The sequence below is a fragment of the Stigmatopora nigra genome, chromosome 20, assembly GCF_051989575.1.
Source record: "Stigmatopora nigra isolate UIUO_SnigA chromosome 20, RoL_Snig_1.1, whole genome shotgun sequence".
Taxonomy (NCBI): Eukaryota; Metazoa; Chordata; class Actinopteri; order Syngnathiformes; family Syngnathidae; genus Stigmatopora; species Stigmatopora nigra.
In genome coordinates, this window is record NC_135527.1 from 9,424,411 (window position 1) to 9,441,925 (window position 17,515).

The 17,515-nt window shown below is 49.5% G+C and overlaps 3 protein-coding genes across 6 annotated transcripts; 2 read left to right on the forward strand and 1 right to left on the reverse strand.

Moving 5' to 3' along the window:
- Window positions 1-425: 425 nt before the first annotated feature.
- On the reverse strand, window positions 426-3,065 carry zcchc4 (zinc finger, CCHC domain containing 4). The gene is made up of 13 exons (XM_077742012.1): window positions 2,727-3,065; window positions 2,543-2,652; window positions 2,401-2,483; window positions 2,066-2,338; window positions 1,923-1,994; window positions 1,792-1,864; window positions 1,579-1,729; window positions 1,416-1,510; window positions 1,230-1,351; window positions 1,089-1,164; window positions 979-1,030; window positions 759-900; window positions 426-685 (listed from the first exon to the last, which is right to left on the reverse strand). The coding sequence occupies exons 1-13, from the start codon at window positions 2,812-2,814 to the stop codon at window positions 616-618; spliced, it is 1,407 nt and encodes a 468-aa protein (XP_077598138.1). The 5' UTR covers window positions 2,815-3,065; the 3' UTR covers window positions 426-615.
- Window positions 1,264-9,680, forward strand: ablim2 (actin binding LIM protein family, member 2). 2 transcript variants are annotated; one of them, XM_077742010.1, is made up of 26 exons: window positions 1,264-1,441; window positions 1,566-1,778; window positions 1,853-2,103; window positions 2,182-2,490; window positions 2,703-2,817; window positions 3,365-3,589; window positions 4,783-4,914; window positions 5,276-5,459; window positions 5,530-5,642; window positions 5,712-5,838; window positions 5,899-5,992; window positions 6,065-6,152; window positions 6,213-6,271; window positions 6,340-6,417; window positions 6,479-6,622; window positions 6,703-6,820; window positions 7,223-7,282; window positions 7,637-7,741; window positions 7,913-7,966; window positions 8,325-8,362; window positions 8,421-8,532; window positions 8,614-8,672; window positions 8,734-8,794; window positions 8,880-8,887; window positions 8,962-9,042; window positions 9,118-9,680. In XM_077742010.1, the coding sequence occupies exons 6-26, from the start codon at window positions 3,577-3,579 to the stop codon at window positions 9,229-9,231; spliced, it is 1,842 nt and encodes a 613-aa protein (XP_077598136.1). In that variant the 5' UTR covers window positions 1,264-1,441; window positions 1,566-1,778; window positions 1,853-2,103; window positions 2,182-2,490; window positions 2,703-2,817; window positions 3,365-3,576; the 3' UTR covers window positions 9,232-9,680. The 2 variants fall into 2 exon arrangements, with proteins under 2 accessions (XP_077598136.1, XP_077598135.1); XM_077742009.1 differs by lacking the exons at window positions 1,264-1,441; window positions 7,223-7,282; window positions 8,962-9,042; window positions 9,118-9,680 and having other exon boundaries at window positions 1,580-1,778; window positions 8,734-8,934.
- A 250-nt stretch (window positions 9,681-9,930) lies between these two features.
- afap1 (actin filament associated protein 1) lies at window positions 9,931-17,348 on the forward strand. Of its 3 annotated transcripts, none has more exons than XM_077741682.1 (18): window positions 9,931-10,015; window positions 12,416-12,544; window positions 12,612-12,694; window positions 13,337-13,445; window positions 13,526-13,740; window positions 13,809-13,988; window positions 14,190-14,270; window positions 14,333-14,408; window positions 14,477-14,632; window positions 14,697-14,908; window positions 14,975-15,120; window positions 15,187-15,301; window positions 15,392-15,544; window positions 15,674-15,803; window positions 15,867-16,031; window positions 16,109-16,299; window positions 16,380-16,547; window positions 16,624-17,348. In XM_077741682.1, the coding sequence occupies exons 1-18, from the start codon at window positions 9,991-9,993 to the stop codon at window positions 16,648-16,650; spliced, it is 2,361 nt and encodes a 786-aa protein (XP_077597808.1). In that variant the 5' UTR covers window positions 9,931-9,990; the 3' UTR covers window positions 16,651-17,348. The 3 variants fall into 3 exon arrangements, with proteins under 3 accessions (XP_077597808.1, XP_077597807.1, XP_077597809.1); XM_077741681.1 differs by lacking the exon at window positions 9,931-10,015 and adding an exon at window positions 11,089-11,309; XM_077741683.1 differs by lacking the exons at window positions 9,931-10,015; window positions 15,392-15,544 and adding an exon at window positions 11,095-11,309.
- Window positions 17,349-17,515: the final 167 nt, after the last annotated feature.

The window sequence follows — 17,515 nt, forward strand, 5'->3', positions numbered from 1 at the left end:
CAGATGCTCGCCGGTTCTCCCGGGAGAAGGGCGGCGGGTCGGGTTCGTCCGCGGGGGACCCCCGGGGGAGATCCGTTTTGATTCCATTCGGCAAAACCGGCGAATACCTCCGTCCTGGATTGTATTTTGCAGACTTAGTCCCTCGCCAGGAGCCAAAGTTTGACAGAATCCAGACAAAGACGCTGTCAAACAAAAGCCAACGTCACAGGAAGAGCAAAAAGAGACAGAGTGCTCCTTCCTCATTTCCTGTCCGAGCATCCCGTCATCGACAAATTGATTGAGCGCAAAAGCTTTTCCGGCACTTGTCAACTATTGAACCACAAAAAAAAAAAAACCACCCTCTTGATTCCCAATCAATAAAACTGCCGCAATGCCAAGATACATTTAGAAAAAAACACAAAACATTTTGCAAAAATCTCTTTTTATTCAACGTTCAAAAATAATGTCAATTTCATGAAACATTTTACAAGCAGTGAAGCACCTTTTTCATTCTAATACAGTATTAGAATTGTACTCAAAACCTGCAACAGCCATTCATAAGTAGTGCACTGCCGTCCTGTGGTGAAAGAAGAGAACTGCAATCTATTCATATACTACACAAATACTCCTAATGGCCTATTTCTTTCTTTTTTTAGCCTTCTGCTTCACATAAACGCCGGATCCTCGCTTGGAGGCGGAGCCACCCCTGCGGAAAAGAAACATCATTTAAAAAAAGGTAAAATGTATTATTTACTCAAGGCGGAATTTGTATTATTTGCCTGCTGAAGCCTTTTTTTAAGGTGCAACTCTTGTGTTTGTGTCCCAGATTGCCACAGTGGAAGCAACCCTGCCGGACTTCTTTCTGGTCGCACGGGTGGTCCGGGAGGGCGCAACGGCTACACGACGGACAGTGTCTCCACGCTTAGCCAGAAGGAAGAAACGTTGGCGTTTACAACTTGTTCGTGTTAAAGGTAAAAAGATTTTTTAGGGTACACTTACATGGTTTGACACATCGCTCACACTGAGAGCAGTGTTTCCATTGGCGGCCATCCTGAAATTAACACCCAAATCAGTCCGTGGTTATGGGAACCAAAATGGCGGTCGCTTACCTTGGAAGGGCAAACATTGCATGCTGAACAATGCGCGTTGAGGGAACATACGTATCTGGCACAAATGGCACAAAACCTAGAAAAGGAGGTTGTTGTTGTTAGTCTCAAAATTGTCTTTTTCACAGACCACCGGGGGGTTACCTGTAACCCTCGTCTGCTGGTAGGACAATTTCAGACGGAGTGATGTTGGTGAACAAGCGGACCGGGGACTGCTTTCTCCCGGTTTTCCCGTTCTTGTACAGGGAATGGTTGTCGTAGTCCACCTGGCGCCCAAAACGTCCATGAATATAGTGCGGAGAAAACCAGACTTAAGATGGAGTCGCCTACCTGGTAATCCAGCATTCTCAGAGAAGGTAAACACTCCAGTAGGCGGGCTTCAAAGAAATACGGGAAGATCCAGATCATGGGGATCTCGGCGTCGCCTACGGTAACCAAAAAGATGTCAAGTTTTTGATAAGTTCCTGCACTGTGATTTAGTAGGTCCACCAACCGGAGCCTTGCAGTTCCTTCCACGTTTGCGAGAGACGGGAGAAGCTTTTGGCCAGAGGTTGGACCAGGCCGCCGAATGGAGGGTCGGCCACCATGGCCGCCTTCTCCCCACTCGACTCTCGGAGGAAGCCGCGGACCGCCTCGCTGGAGGTCTGAGAAGGAGCATTGATAAGGATCCACCTGATGATGGGACCCGTTGAGGTTTGTTGCTTACCTGGCCGTCGAAGAAGTGATGGTTGAACATGTTGTAATGGCAGAATTCTTTTTGTCCGTAGAATTGACCGTATCTGAGAAGAAGACTGGTTACAAGGCTGCTAACGAGTCCATTTTTGTCCACTTCTCCACCTGAAGTCGATGTCCAGAAGAAGACTAGTCATGCCTCGGGATTTCCCCTCGGTCTTGATCACCTCGTGGAGTCTGGGGAAAAAACACAGTCCGTTAGAACCCGGATCTCGGGTCACCCACGTCCCGAGAAGGCCACGCTTCACCTGGGAGTTCCCACGCAGAGCACCTTGTTGTAGCCCAGGTCGGCGAGGGCGTCCAGAAGGAAGTGGGAGGTGCGTTCGGTGAACAGGTACTGGGCGTGACTCTTCTTGTTGTCTAGGGGGCGCAGGAGTCCGCTGGGTCGGCTCAAGCGGGGGGCAGCCACGAGGACCAGAGCGTGGGCGGCATGCGCCGCCGTCTCCTCGGCCAGGAGGAGGAGCTGGCAATCCCCACAGAACTTTCTCCGGTCCGGCGCCAGGGCCAGGAACCGTTTCAACCTGGGGGGATGCCAGAGGTGGCGTCCCATCTTGCCCCCGATTGAAACGCCGGCCGGACTGACCTGTCGTCGTACTGCTCCCGGCTGAACGGCGGCTTCTTTCTTTGGTTCTCCGCCTCCCTGGCCATCTTCCTGACCTCGGAGACCTTGAAGGTAAGCAGATCCAACTCCATCCTCTTTTCTTCTCTCCTCTTTTCCTCCTTACCTTTTCGTCGGCCCGCTGGAAAAAGTTGCATTCCTTTCGGTCCCTGCAAGCCGAGCAGGCGTAAAACCTCTGCTTTCCCTCTTCTCGTTTCTCAAACAATAACGTTGGTCCTGCAAACCAAATTGCAGTTTTGATCGATGTTTCCCGCTCGATTGTTTAGGTCTGGAATGGAGTTTTCACCCACCATGTGGACACCATGGAGCTGATGCGTCTTCATCGTTCAGAATGACTTCGTAGCCCAAGCCGGAGTCTTCCAGCCCGCTTGTATCCATGTGGTAAGTGAACGATTATTACAACATTTGGAAAAGAAGTTGAAAGGAGGAAGTTTCCGGAGTCTTGTTGACAATCTCAATCGAACGCTCTCTGAATCACTTCTGGCTTGGAGGGCGTGTCCTTTTTGCGATTGGACAGCAGTAAAACTCCCCCCTTTATTTCTTTTTCTTTATTGTACTTTTTTTTTACCTTAGGTAGTTAAAGTTGCCTGCCAAATGCAAAATGCCGGAATAATACCCACTTTGGCCAGTGGAAGTCGTCATTTCCACTCTCCTTTTTTCTGTTCGCTGTGGAATTTGACTTTTCAAATTAAAAGACATGTCAGCATGACTTTTGACTTTCAAATGACACACTGTAACTTTTTTGCACAAATTGCATGACAATAAGACGTTACTAATTGAAAAAAAGGACCATTGTCATTGCATGCATTTGCATTTCTCAACACATCAACACGTTTAGTACTTTTATTTTGTTAGTCCTGCAGGGAAACGCATCCCATCCAGTCACTGTTTTGACAGTTCTTTTTTTTTTTCTTTGCGACGTATCCAGGTCCACGCCCAAAGCATCTGCGTTGGAGAGGCGTTGCCGCAGTGTCTGCGGGCCTGGGCTGGGGCCGGGCCCCCCCACTCCGACTCCCACTCCATCAGGCGACAAATCAAGACAAGAGCCATTGGGGCCTCGACCCACGACCCTCCCCTCGTCGCAGCTGCTGACATCGTTCACGTCGGCCCCGCACATCATCTGACCGGAGACCGGACACCATGAGCGGCACGGGTAAGACATTTTGATTGGACGCCAACTCCATGTCGATACCATTGGTCAAGCAGCGCCATGAGTTCCCATGTCGGAACGCCCACCGCCCATCCAGTGCGGATGGAGATGTGACGGTGAGGTGGAGCCCCCCCATCCCCGGACTCCGAAGGTCGGCGTCACTCTCTATTAATATACCGCATGTCTAGAATAACACACGAGAGAAAAGTCACATGACCTCCAGCTCATTCCACAGCTCGGGATAGGCAGACACACTCGTTTATTATTATACGCCGCCACCACCGCCGCATAGCAGCCCCCCCGCCATCCCAAGAGCTGGCAAACACTCGAGAAGGACGGAATCGTTGGACATGCCCGAGGAAACTGGTAGGGTGATGCCAAAAAAAGTCCTCGTAAATACGGTTTTGGTGGGGCTGCATGTGTGGGAAAAACACCTGCAGCAACTAATGTGTTTGTAAAACTTTGTTTTTCATGTGTGTAGTCATAAAATTGATGTGTTTCGTTTTGAAGGAACCCGCATTGGAGAACTTGGCTTTTGCTAGTGCTACGTTCAAGATAATGACAGTTTTTTTTGGGATTTTAAACTCATTACAATGAGTGGAAATCTATTTTCATAAGTTGTATTTGATTTGATGGTTTTGTAGAATAGACTTTGAAATGTTTTTGTTTCTCGTTCAACCTGCTCAGCTTGTGTTTTGACTTTAGCATCTGGCAACAATTCACCAATTGTCAACTTTCCCCACCCACCATTCCATCGCAACGACGTGCCTGGGATTATTTTTCAACCGGCGCTACGTGAATATCTTCCCTTGGATCAGGCTGCAATACACGCCCAAAATTTTGCAAATAAAATGAATTTTCTGAACATTTTCAGTGAGCAAATTACAACTTTTTCCCCCCAGCTGGTACTATCGGGCTTCTTTCAAAGTCAAGTCAAAGTTGCCGGCCGGCCATGGTAACGGGAATATCGGACCCCGCCTTCAAATCCGATAGTTCAACAACAGGAATGCCTGTCGAGTATTACGGGCTGTCCTAAATTTAGAGCCGGCGTGGTATAGCCTAGTCTGCCCGCTATAAAAGGGGCTCTTATGCTATAGCGCCACCATGCAATAGTCTACACCCAGGAGCGCATCCCGACCAAAAACAAACGGACTGGAAATTGACGTCTTCTAACATTTCCTCTGCCTCCCTTTCAGCCATCGAGCAGCGGGGCCCGGCGAAATCGGGCCGAGGACCCGTGGGTTGCCAGAACTGCGGAAAACCCTGCAAAGGCGAGGCCCTGAAAGTCCAGGATAAACACTTTCACATCAAGTGCTTTGTCTGCAAAGGTGCGTACGCCTCACTTCTACCTATTCGGGTCCTCTGAGGACACAATTCTGGTTTGTACTGCTCACATGACCTTCTTTTTGAATTTAACTTCCTTATCATATTGCTAATATGCTAGAAAACACAGTAGTCGCCGACCACGGCTCGGGAACGGCGGTCTAACTTAACCAGAGCGCATATTTCTCACCTTCCCGCAAACCCTCACGCGTTAGCGCGAGCTGCCCCCGCTCGTGTTCGCAAAATACTCGAGAGTAAACATCAAAAGCCTACTTAAGTCCAGGGTAAACTAGAAAAAGACCGGGAACACCGGGGAGTCCGCCACCACTAATCAAGCGCCCCGTTGTCCGCCCCCTTCCCGGACAGTATGCGGATGCGAACTGGCCAACGGGGGCTTCTTCCTTCGGCAGGGCGAGTACCTGTGCACCGGGGACTATCAACGTCTGTACGGGACCCGTTGCTTCAGTTGCCAGGACTTCATCGAGGGGGAGGTGGTTTCGGCTCTGGGGAATCCCTACCACCCGCACTGCTTCGTCTGCGCCTCTTGCAAGTCAGTTAAACCGGGAAAGACCGCCAATGTCCACCAGAAGGTCCTTAAGATGTTTTTATTCCTCTCTTAGGCAACCCTTTCCGGCCGGAGAACGAGTGACCTTCAACGGGAAGGACTGCGTCTGCCAAAAGTGTACTCGGCCTCTTCCCTCGGACAGCCCCGCGCCCGTCCAGGCCGTCCACAGTCAGTAGCGCCTCACCGCCGGTCCAGAGAGTTTTTTTGCACCAGTTTATACGGTTTTTGTCCGTCTAGGCTGCCGCGGCTGCGGGAAGGAGTTCACCAACGAACAGTCCCTGGTGGCTCTGGACAAGCACTGGCACTTGGGCTGCTTCAAGTGCAAAGTCTGCAACAAAGTCCTCAACGCCGAGTACATCAGCAAGTGAGTGTCGGACGGCGCCTAGCCGACATTTTCCGGCTTAACGTTTTTTTAAATGGCCAGGGACGGGATTCCTTTCTGCGAGATGGACTACCACGCCATGTTCGGGATCCAGTGCGAGAGCTGTAACAAGTACATCACCGGGAAAGTCCTGGAGGTAACCGCCTCTCCTCGGAACGGCTCCCTAGCTCGGCGGGTACTGACCGCCGCCTCGTTGGTGGCCCGACAGGCCGGAGAAAAGCACTACCACCCGTCCTGCGCCCGCTGCGCCCGTTGCCAGCAGATGTTTGCGGAAGGAGAGGAGATGTACCTCCAAGGTAGAGATGGTCCCAAACGGAAGTGGGCTTGTGACTAAAATGGGCTCCCCTATCCTGTAGGATCTTCAATCTGGCATCCCCCGTGTAGACAAGCCGCCAAGCAGGAGGAGAAGAGTAAGGTGAGGACTCAAAGTGGCTTCTAAGTAGGACTTTGGCCCCAAATATTGAACTCCCAGACCGATTCCAGGTGAGCCACACTTCGTCCGAGAGCATCACGTCCGTCCCGGCGTCCAGCGCCTCGGGCTCTCCCAACAAAGTCATTTTCGTAAGACGCTTTGTCCGCCGCCGTCCGTCCGTCTGTATTGGTCTCATGGTGGGCTTCTCAGGCCAAGCTGGGAGAAGAGATGCTGGACTACAAGGACCTGGCGGCCCTTCCCAAGACTAAAGCCATCTACAACATCGACCGACCGGACATGCTGTCCTACTCTCCCTACGTCAGCTACCCGTCTGAAGAGAAGCACTACGGCCAGGTAAGGGAAGTTTAACTTTCTGTCTAGGGGGGATCCAAAATGGCCCAAATTACACTTTCAATCATTCTGGTGTGTTCCAGGGCGACGAGGAAAGGTCACCGTGTCTACACAGGCCCTCCAGCCCCAGTTCCAACAGCTCCACGGGGGGCTACGGACGTTACACTCCGTCACGATCCCCGCAGAACCACAGCCGACCAGGTACTGTTCCTCGCTATCTTCCGCTAAGAAAACCAATGGTGTTGGCGTAGCCATCCATATGTTGCGCATTTTTCTTTTGTTTTTTTTACCCGAATAATCCCCCGACGACGGGGACCAGAAGTAGAGTCCCCGGCCCCACTCCCGGCGTCCCCTCCCGTCCCCGCTAGCGGCACCCCCTGGCCGACGGGTAGAGGTGTGTCGCTGCACCTGAACCCCAGCACCCTGTCCATGCTACTGCAGCACAACTTCATCCCTTACTTCCGAGGTTTTTTCCCCCTTTTTACGGTCCAGGACTCCCAAGAATGGCTTGGCGTGATGCACCCGAGTTTTTATCAAGCGTGCGTGTTTGTTAACCTCTGTTTTCATGGAAGCATGACCTCCTAATGTCCTGTTATCTCCCAGGGTTGAGAGCGGACCCCCTCCCTAGGACCTCCTTGCATCTCACTTTGCTTTCCCCTAATGGTAAAAGCTTTGCTTCTCTGGTGTCCCTAAAAACTATGGCAGGAACCGTCGAGCCATATTTGTCATGTCGTCTGCTATGGTGGTGTTGTCTGTGAAACTGGACGGCGCCACCTAAGGGCCACACTTAGTCGAAGCAGATTTTTAACAACAGCACGAGCGTGTGTATTTGTGCGAGTGTTGCCTGCCACGTGGGAGGGCTTCTCAAACGGGGGACACCTTGTCTTTTGGACTTGAACGACGACAACAAATTCTCCCCAAGAGTTTGAGAAACCCTCAACATGCTGTTGTGTACATCTTTTAAACACCCCACACATGACCTCTGACTCTTAATGACCTTTCTTTCATCCCTTCCAGGTAGCGAGAGCGGTCGGAGCACCCCCAGTTTGTCCACCTACTCTGACGGGAAATCCCCGTCGTCCGCCTCTTACGTGGCCGCCCCTCGCCATTTCCACATCCCGGGTAAGGACACTTTTTGATTCCCAGGACACGGACCAGGACCATGGCAATTTTCAGGGCGAATGTTTTGTCCCGTCACCCGCAAATAACCGCTAACCAGCGCTTGTTTCTCTCTCTCTCCCTGTCTTTGTCTATCATTTGATTTGTTGTCTCTTTGCCTTTTCCCATTTCCAGAGACTGAGGTCAAAGATAATATCTATAGAAAACCCCCCATCTACAAACAGCATGGTACAGTCCAACTCCTACTTAACACTTTAACTTCTTTTGATTGGGCGGCCGAAAATGAGAATATCTTTGCATGGGGCTCTAACCGAGAGACAAGCTTCAATTTAGCCTGCAGTACTCATTTTAACCACACGAGGGAGATTCTCCGTTAGCCTGAGGGTCAAAATCAATACACAACGTTTCTAAATTGGATGATCATTTTTGTTCATTTTATTTTTGCAAGACATTTCATTCTCATTTTGTTGCCTGTAATTACTATCAATAACATTTAATGAATTCATACTTAAAGCTTAAATCTTATTCATGAATTGTTAAATAGAAGATAGCAGACTCTTTGAAGGTATAACGTCTCTTTTTGCAGCTTCTCGGACATCTTGGCAAGATGGCGACGACAACAAGGTGAGTCCATCCTTTCAAAATGTCCCAATCCAAATGTCCAACTGATTTTTCATTTCAGCGTCCCAGTTGGATGATCTCCAAGAGCGACGTGGACAGCCAGACGGGTCCCGAAGAGCGCCACCCGTCCTCCAAGTCCACTTGCAGTTTGCCACTGCATTCCTACCGGCCAAGTGGGTCGCCGACTCGCTTGAGATTTACTCCGAAATAAAACAATTCATAAGTCTAAATGCATTTTTGTGTGTATTTTCCAGACTTTCCTCATTACAAATCCGCATCCTTGCCGGGATACGGAAAGAACGGCATCTACAAGGTGAGTCGGCAAATAAAATGGCGAGCGTTATAACATAAATTCATGGCTTATTTTTGGGCAGGACGGCGAGACGGTGGAAGACCAAGGCGATCCAGACTCTCAAAGTTGGGGAGGCATGAGAGGTGAGTCTTCCTCCACCCTTCTTTCCTCAAAGTCGCATTTTTGTCTCTCATTTTGACATCTTATCGTTTTCCCCACCATCCCAAGAGTATAAGGTAATACCTCCATTTTATTGATGTTTTTATTATTATGGCATCTTCCCCAGGCTCATTTTTCCTTCGCCTTACAGGTGTACCCTTACGAAATGTTGGCGGTGACCCACCGGGTCAAGGTCAAGCTTCCCAGGGACATCGATCGCACCCGACTGGAGGTAAGAGTGGATTAGCGGGGCTGGGATCATTTCCTCGCTCTGGAGTATAACTATGTGGTGTCCCCTCTTCTCTAGCGCCACCTGTCGGCCCAAGACTTCCAGAGGGTGTTCGGGATGACGCTAGACGACTTTGAGCGTCTGGCCCTGTGGAAGAAGAACGACATGAAGAAGAGGGCTCGTCTTTTTTAGGAAGGAACCCATCGGTCTCGGCTTGCATGCCTAGCTCCAATATTTGGCCAGAACGTCTAAAAAAATGGTGTTTATTTTTGGATTTTTCCACTCTTTTTCTCCTCTGCATCCCGCACGGAATTGTTGGGCCCGCTTTTTATTGTCAAGGCGTGCAAACGTAAAAGCCGTGAAAATATAGATTGCAAAATGTACTACTGAATACTTATCTAATGCTAAAGAATTGATTTCTGGATGCAAGCCACTGCATGACTTATTATTATTTTCTGTTTAAATGCTTGCAATAAGTTATTGAATTGTAATATGAAGAAAGCTATTTTCTCTTTGTTTGTTTGTGAAACTCATCAATGTACATCTCCAGTTTATTCTGCGCTTTTCCCTACCAAAAAAAAAGACTAACCACTTGTGGTTTTTAATGTACCACCGCCATTAAAGTGCTTTATCCAACCGCATTTTGGTCCTCTGAATTCATCTTTATTCTTTAAAACAAGATATTTTTGAACAGATGGGACAATGTTGTTGTTTTCATTGGTTATTTTGAAGGTTGTAAGTAATTAAGTGTCAAAATGTGTCACATTTAGGAAGAGAATTTGTATTTGAAAGCATCTCTAATACATTGATCACTATCAATGAATTCCTCGTTCAATCGTTCGAAAGCAATTCTCATTGATTATTCCATGTGGTCTCGCTGGTTGGCTGCCCTCCCTAACGTCACATCCGCCGGCCCCAGATCGTCTTGACCGCTTCTTGAACAAAAGGGGGATGGAAAAGAGGAGAAAGGAGCAAGGTGGGCTTCGTTTACCTTCATATTTTGCATGCATCTCTCATTTTTGATGTATTTGGGAAGGCCGTGCTCGTTGCTATTTGTGTTATGGAATAATAGTTGCATCAGAAGCTGGTGGCTGGATGCATTGGGGGGCGTTGTATTCTCGTATTGTCCTGTCAGTCAAGACACTTAATTGATCGCCAAACGATCCCGGCATGAAATACATATCTCTATCTTTTAATCGCATTCACTTCTGTGCATTCTCTAAATATCACGTCTGACAATGTGACCCGTTTCTGGGTGTCCCCTGTCTTTGGCACAAAATCAGCTGGGATAGGCTCCAGCACCCCCTGCGACCCTAGTGAGGATAAAGTGGTACACAACATTAATTGAATGCATGAATGAAAAATTAACAATCTGTTTTTAGTGTATTACTAACATTGCCATCATCAGTCGTTATATTGTCAACCGTCAGCGTTTTGGAACAGGCACTTAAGGGGTCAAAATCACTTTTCCATAGAGAGACTGCTCCCTACCGGTTTTGGTCGGTATTACAACAACCGAGTAACGTTTTTTTCCTTTTTAAATCGCACACACTAACGTTAAAATAAATTAAAGAGCTCATTTGAATCAAGTTTAAGCAATTGTATGTATTTTAAAGATATATTAATGACTTATTTAAATTTAATAACCATAATAATATACATTTTAATTTTATTACAGATTTAAATCAGTTTATGTTGGTTAAATAAGACATGTAACTTGTTTAAGAAATACATTGAATTACTGAAAGTTGATTCAATTGAGTCCTTCATTTTTTTAATGTTGTTGTGATTAAAAAATAGGAAAAAAACGTTACTCGGTTGTCGTAATACCGACCAAAACCGGTAGGGAGCAGTCTCTCTATGGAAAAGTGATTTTGGTCCCTTAAGTGCCTGTTCCGAAACTCGGTTCTTGCAATTCCAAAAAATGTCCGCCAGAGGGCAGTGACCTAATGTAAATGCCATTTACTTCCCTGAAGTCACATTTTTTCCCTTGTTTTTCGGAATTCCGAGGATTCGTGAAGGCAACGCGCCGGGGGCGGTGAGGTGACGAAAAGGGGGTGCGGGCTGTGTGCGTGTGTGTGCGTGTGCGTTTGTGAAGGGAGGGGGGCACTTTGGAAGGGGAAAACTCGGGGAAAAAAACGCCTGGCGGAGTGAAAAAGATCCGCGAGGGTGGACTGGACTGGACCTACGTTCGTCAAATCGGCGTATGGACCATCCTTGGCCCGATTTCACCATGAGGAGCGAGCCGAGGATTTTTACTTCCAACGGGGGTGAGTGAGCGACAAAGCCATGGGGAGAGCGAAGGGTGAGGAGGGTGAGTGAGTGAGACTTTCTTCTAACTGTGAGTTGGCCTCCTCCACTCGGATGCTTTTTTTTCCTCCTTCGGATGTGACGGCGACATTTTGCCTTTTTTTTCCGAGCCGACGTGAATGTACATTCCTGAGGTGAAAGTTATTGTTGCTGACTTTTTGGCCGAATAAGCACGTTGCTTTTTTCCCCCATGCAAAAGCGATGCTTTCGTCATCAGGAAGACTCTTTGTGGTCAGGGGAGTTATATAGGTCACAGGTTTTTGGTTAAATCGACGCACCTTTTTTGGGGGGTTCAATTCCAAACAGTTTAGGGTGACTTTCGGGGTCATTGAGGAGGGGGTTTTATTTTGGAGGGGTGGTTTCAGCTCTGATTTTGATCAAGTCCTCGAGAGATTATCCTTAATCAAAACCAACTGTTTGGATTGTTTTTTTTTCCTTCAAACCATAATAGTAAATATGCTTTTATTGAGATGAAAAAGACGTCAATTCCCCTATTTAATCAATAAAAATATTGTTTAAATCAATCAAAAACAAAACAATCACAGATACTAAGTCTCATTATTCTTTTTTTTTAAGAAAATGTCTATAAAACATAGATTTTTTAACACATTTAAGACATTTTTGACATATTTTAGATAAAATAGTCCAAATATCCAGAAATAGAACTCCATCATTTGGGAATAGCTTGCAGAAAAACGAAAAGAAATCAGGGCCATCATTGGTGACTTCCCACCGGCGGCGGCTATGTGACGTCGGGCGTTCGTGCGCGTACGTGCGTGCGTGTCGGCATCATGGACGTCGGCGGGCAAGCTGTTGGCAGTTTGCGGCGAATGTGCGCGCACCCTCTAATTATCCTTTGGAAAGAGAGAAAGAAATACCAGAGGGATCTTCTTCACTCTCTCCAAAAAGCCACTTAAGTGGGCGGAGCTCTGGCCCACGGGCACTTGGACAGGAAAACATCTGTCGGCGAGTCATAACCACCTGTTTGATAGCGACCCCAACAGCCCCCCCTCCGATGTCGGCATCTGATTTGATTTTATATATGTATATTTTTTGGTTCTTTCAGCCATGGAAGAGCTGGTCTACGAGCTCCGGCTATTCCTGGACTTGCTGGACCGGGAATACCTGAGCGCCGGAATCCGAGAGAAGAAAATGCACCTTTCCAATATCCTCAACAGAGTCCTGTCGGATCAAGGTAGACATGACATGACATTTTGGGGGAGGAGCCAAACTGTTCTTATTGAATTGTGTTTTTTCCACAGAGCCTTTGTGCAAGGCAGAGATCCACAGCGGGCTGCCCGCGCCCCCTCAGATGCCCTTACCTGAAATCCCTCACCCCTGGCTGGTAAGACCCAAGGACACGCCCACTATTTCCGTCCGGGAATGCGTGCACATTGTAATTCAACACTTATTGAAGGTGGTGGTCAGGTGACAGGTGAGCTCACGGCGCCCTTTACGGGCCAAAGGTCCGCCCCCCGTTTTCGTCCGGTGACGTCACGCTCCTCCTAAACGACTTCCATATGTGTTGACGTTGGAGAGCGGCGCCTCCTCTTTGGCTCACCCCCCCTGGAGGCTCCCCTCGGCCCCGCCCCTCTCAACTTGGCAGGGCGTTGCATCACGCAAGCGCTAAAATTCCAAAGCACACATCTTTTTTTTGCTAGCTTTTGTTGCGCCGGCCGTAAGTAGGTCACCGGTCCTGGCCGGTACCGAGACGTTTTGACCTATCCGAGCGCGGCGACCTTTCCGCCGGGATTGGGGCGAGTCGACGTTTCCCAAATCCCAGTTGACGGGGCCTAATTATACATCTCTCCGGGGCCGAGTTGTCTTTGGCCCGTGGCTTGTTTTCATCCTTGGTGCGCAAGCGTGTAATTATTGCCCCCCCCCCCCTCCTCCCAAACATTCCTCTATCTCATCTCGATCCCGTTAGCGGATGCTCTCATTAGCATAAAAGTCCGGTTCTATTGGGGTTCTCTTCTTCTCCTGGCAGGCTCCTGAAAATGGCGCTCCACCTCTCCCCAGCTCGTCCCTCCCGGAAGGTTACTACGAGGAGGCCGTGCCGTTGAGTCCCGGCAAAGCTCCGGAATACATCACGTCCAGTGAGATACGCGCCGAAAAAATGGCCGCCGGCCGGCACGGTGTCCGATCCAACCTTCTAAGTCGCTATTGTCGTCGCCAGACTACGACTCGGACGCCATGAGCAGCTCCTACGAGTCGTACGACGAAGAAGAAGAGGACGAGGACAAGGGACAGAAGACACGCCACCAGTGGCCGTCCGCCGAGGCCTCCATGGATCTGGTGAAGGACGCCCGCATCTGCGCTTTCTTGCTCCGCAAAAAGCGCTTCGGGCAGTGGTCCAAGCTTCTCTGCGTAGTCAAGGACAACAAACTTCTGGTGAGGATGGCATCCCCAAACCTGGGGGACCTTTCATTTGTCTCATTTTTGCTCTTTTGACTGGGCAGTGCTACAAGACGTCCAAGGACCAGACGCCGCAAATGGAGCTGACCCTGTCGGGTTGCGGCGTCAGCCACGTCCCCAAAGACGGCAAGAAGAAGCGCCACGAGCTGAAGATCGTCCCCCCGGGGGCGGACGCCCTGGTGCTGGCCGTGCAGAGCGAAGAGCAAGCCGAGCAGTGGCTCAAGGTAACGGGACGCCAAAAACCAGGACAGCCCGACTGTCCAAATCTGAGTCCCAATTCCAAATTGTTGCGAATGAGCATCTTTAATGTGTGGAAATATTCCAGGCTTCCTAATCCCGCCCTATTTTTAGGGCCTTAACTTTCCACCATCCCAGCATCCGTCCGTCCCATTTTCCACTTGTTTCAACGTACCACTCCTTTCTAGGTCATGAGGGAAGTGTGCGATAACGGCACTTTGGAACTGGACGCCTCCGGATTCCCGCTCCACAAAGTCGAACTGGAAAAGGTACGGTCGGCGCCATTTTGCAAATCACTGTCCAGTCCAACCGGATTTTGCTCTCTTTTCAGAAATCGTCCTGCGACAGACCCAGCTCCGACGGGGAACCTGCACACGAGAACGGACAATTGGACGGCAAGGAGGCGGGTACGTACCCCTCGGCTCCGCCTTTACCTCGAGTTGGGCTACAGGTGTGCTACCCCTCCCTCCCCCAGGAAAGGGGAAAAAGAGTTCCAAGTCAGAGCCCGGCAAGACCGGCACGGTGGGCAAAGGCGCCGGGAAGAAGATCACCAAAATCATCGGGCTGGGCAAGAAGAAGCCGTCGGTGGACGAGCAGACTTCTTCGGCGGAGGAAGACGGGCCCGCCTGCGGTAGGTTTATTGTCGGGGTAAAAAAAAAAAAAGTCCAAAGAGCCCTAAGTCCATCCCCCTAAAGGCTACCTGAACGTGCTGTCCAACAACCGCTGGCGCGAACGCTGGTGCCGGCTGAAGGACAACCAGCTGCTCCTCCACAAGGACCAGGACGACCTGAAGAGCCACATGGCTTCGCTGCCCCTCCGAGGTTGCGAGGTCATCCCGGGCCTGGACCACAAGCACCCCTTTGCCTTCCGCCTGCTACGCAACGGTCAAGAAGTGGCCGTCCTGGAGGTGCCGTCCGCCATTAAACCGATGGTGTCGTTTTGGTCTCGTCACGGTTTTTGTTTTCTCTCCAAGGCGTCCTCCTCCGAATCCATGGGTCGCTGGCTGGGGGTCCTCTTGTCGGAGACGGGCTCCACGGCCGATCCGGCCACCCTGCACTACGACTACATCGACGTGGAGACCACGGCTAACGTCATCCAGCTGGCCAAGCAGTCCCTGTGGTAAGATGGCCGACCAGACTGACTAGACCGGTGCTCCTCCGACCCCGCCGTAATTGTTTGTGACAGTTTCACCAGCAAGCGAGCCATCTCTCCCAAGCCCTACTTGGACAACCACGTGGGCAGTTACGCCTGCCCCAGCGGGACGGCCCTGCACTACCACGACGTGCCCATCAACGGAATGGTTAGCTTCAAATCCGTCCGTCACCCCGCTTCTCGCCGCCTCCGTCACCCGCTTCTTTCCTAACGCCCCCTGGGCTTTTCGGCGCTCAAGAGCGGTCCCGACGAGCCGGTCCGGGAGGACGACTCCTACGAAAACGTGCCCTCGAGCAAGCGGAGCGCTTGTGGCAATGTCTATAAGAGCCCCGTCTCTAAAGTTTCTTCTAAGTTCCTCACTGCTGGTACTAAAAACAAAGACACCACTCAGGTGACTAACATTTTCTGCTCTTGTGGCCACGCCATTAACACACCTAACCCTTTTCCACCTTTACCACTTTGTCGCTGATGCTAACGTGCCTAGCTAGCTTGCGCTCGGCTAACCTTCTTTTCCAATTAGCTGAAGGGAAAGAAAGGAAACGTTGGAAGCGCGTCGACCTCCAGACAGAAGACGGATTTGAAAAGTCAGCCAAAGAAGAACGGATTGGCGTGCATCAACGGCTCGGCGTCGTTGAAACGCAACAACTCGGGTAAGCGCCGCCGCCATCGCCGACGTCAACAAACAAATAGCTTAACCCCGTTGGCCTTTCTAGGAGCGGAACAATGTAAATACGGGAAAAACCGGGTGGAGGCGGACGCCATACGTCTACAGGCCAAAGACGACGAGCTGAACAAGAAGAAAGCCGACATCCGGAACCATCTGCTGGCCCTGAAGAAGGAGCGCAAGGACCTACGCGCCGCCATAGAAGCCGCCTCAGGTCAGTGGCAGGACCTTGAGCGACCCCACCGACCTTCCTCCGCCATGACCGTCATCTACCCGGCCGTTTTTATCCAGGCAAGCGATCGCAGGCCTCGCTTTCGGAACGACTGAAGAAGGTGGAGGACGAATGCCGACACAAGGAGGAAGAGCGGGTCAACCTGGAACTGGAGCTGACTGAGGTCAAAGGCAGCCTGAAGAAGGCCCTAAGCGGAGGGGTCACCCTGGGGCTCACCATCCAGCCCAAATCGGCAGCCGCCCCAGTCCAGGTGGCCCACGGGCCGCGCTCTATTCCACAAAAAAAGTAGTCTGACTTGGCTGACTCGATGCCATTTCCCTCCTAACTTAGTCGCCGGCGGCGTTGCGGCGCATCCAGGAGTCTTCGCCCTTCTCCAGCTGCGACACCAGCGACACCGAGTCCTGCTCGCTGCCGGTCAACAGCGCCTCACTTCTCCGCCGCCAGCAGGGCGTCCCCAAACCTTCGCCAATCCGGGGTCACGTCCTGAGGAAGGCCAAGGTTCGTACGCCAAAAGATCCCTGGTGGCCATTTTGGTTTCTATTTCATTTCAAAGTGCATTTTCTTTGTATTCCAGGAATGGGAACAGAAGAGTGGAACTTAAAGCAGGACACGCTTGCACGTATATTTATTTGGAAATTGCCCTTTGACTTCTTTTCATCTATTTACAACAACAAGGAAAACAAGGAAATGTTGGTTGTTGAAGACACTTTTGGACCAAGTTTACATACTGGATCTGTGTGGTGGTCTTTTTTAACTTTCTTTTGGCCAACGGATTCCATTTCGACCCAATATTTATTTGTAAATGTTTCCAGAAGAAGAAAACAAACAAGATTTAGCTTCCCTCTATTTATGCTGATATATACAAGTATTTAAAGTATGTGCTGAAGAATTGGATTTCTTTGTGGTCATAGTGTTGCTATTTCTTTTTTTTAGCGCTTATGCCTCTTAATAACTATTTACCAAATATTACAACCACTAAAGTGGAGGAAAAAAACGTTTTCCACCTGCTTTATTTTGCCTTGACATCATTTTACATGTTGACATCATTCCAGTAAACATTTCACCGGGAAATTTCTTCTTTTCTATTGTTAGTTTGTAAAATAATTGTGCATATTTAGTCAACTTTGCATGATGACATTACATGTCAACCATTTGTTTGTTCGCACCTTATAAATGTTCTGCTTTATTTTAAAATCGGACAGTCGTCACCTTGACGACGGTAACATCTTTGTACATAAACGGAGAGACTTTTTTTCTGTGTTTTTATGGAATTCTATCAATAAATATCTTCTCAAAATGTCCCGTTGTTGTGTCAAAGTGATGCTATTTCATACTTTCCCCTTCCTTTTTATAAACTAATGGTCTTGAACACATTAAGTGTACTTTATTGAAACATTAGCTTGTTTGCTACTTTTGTTTATTATTTTGAGGGGGGGAGGGGGGTTCAAAATGGGCCATTTTAAAGT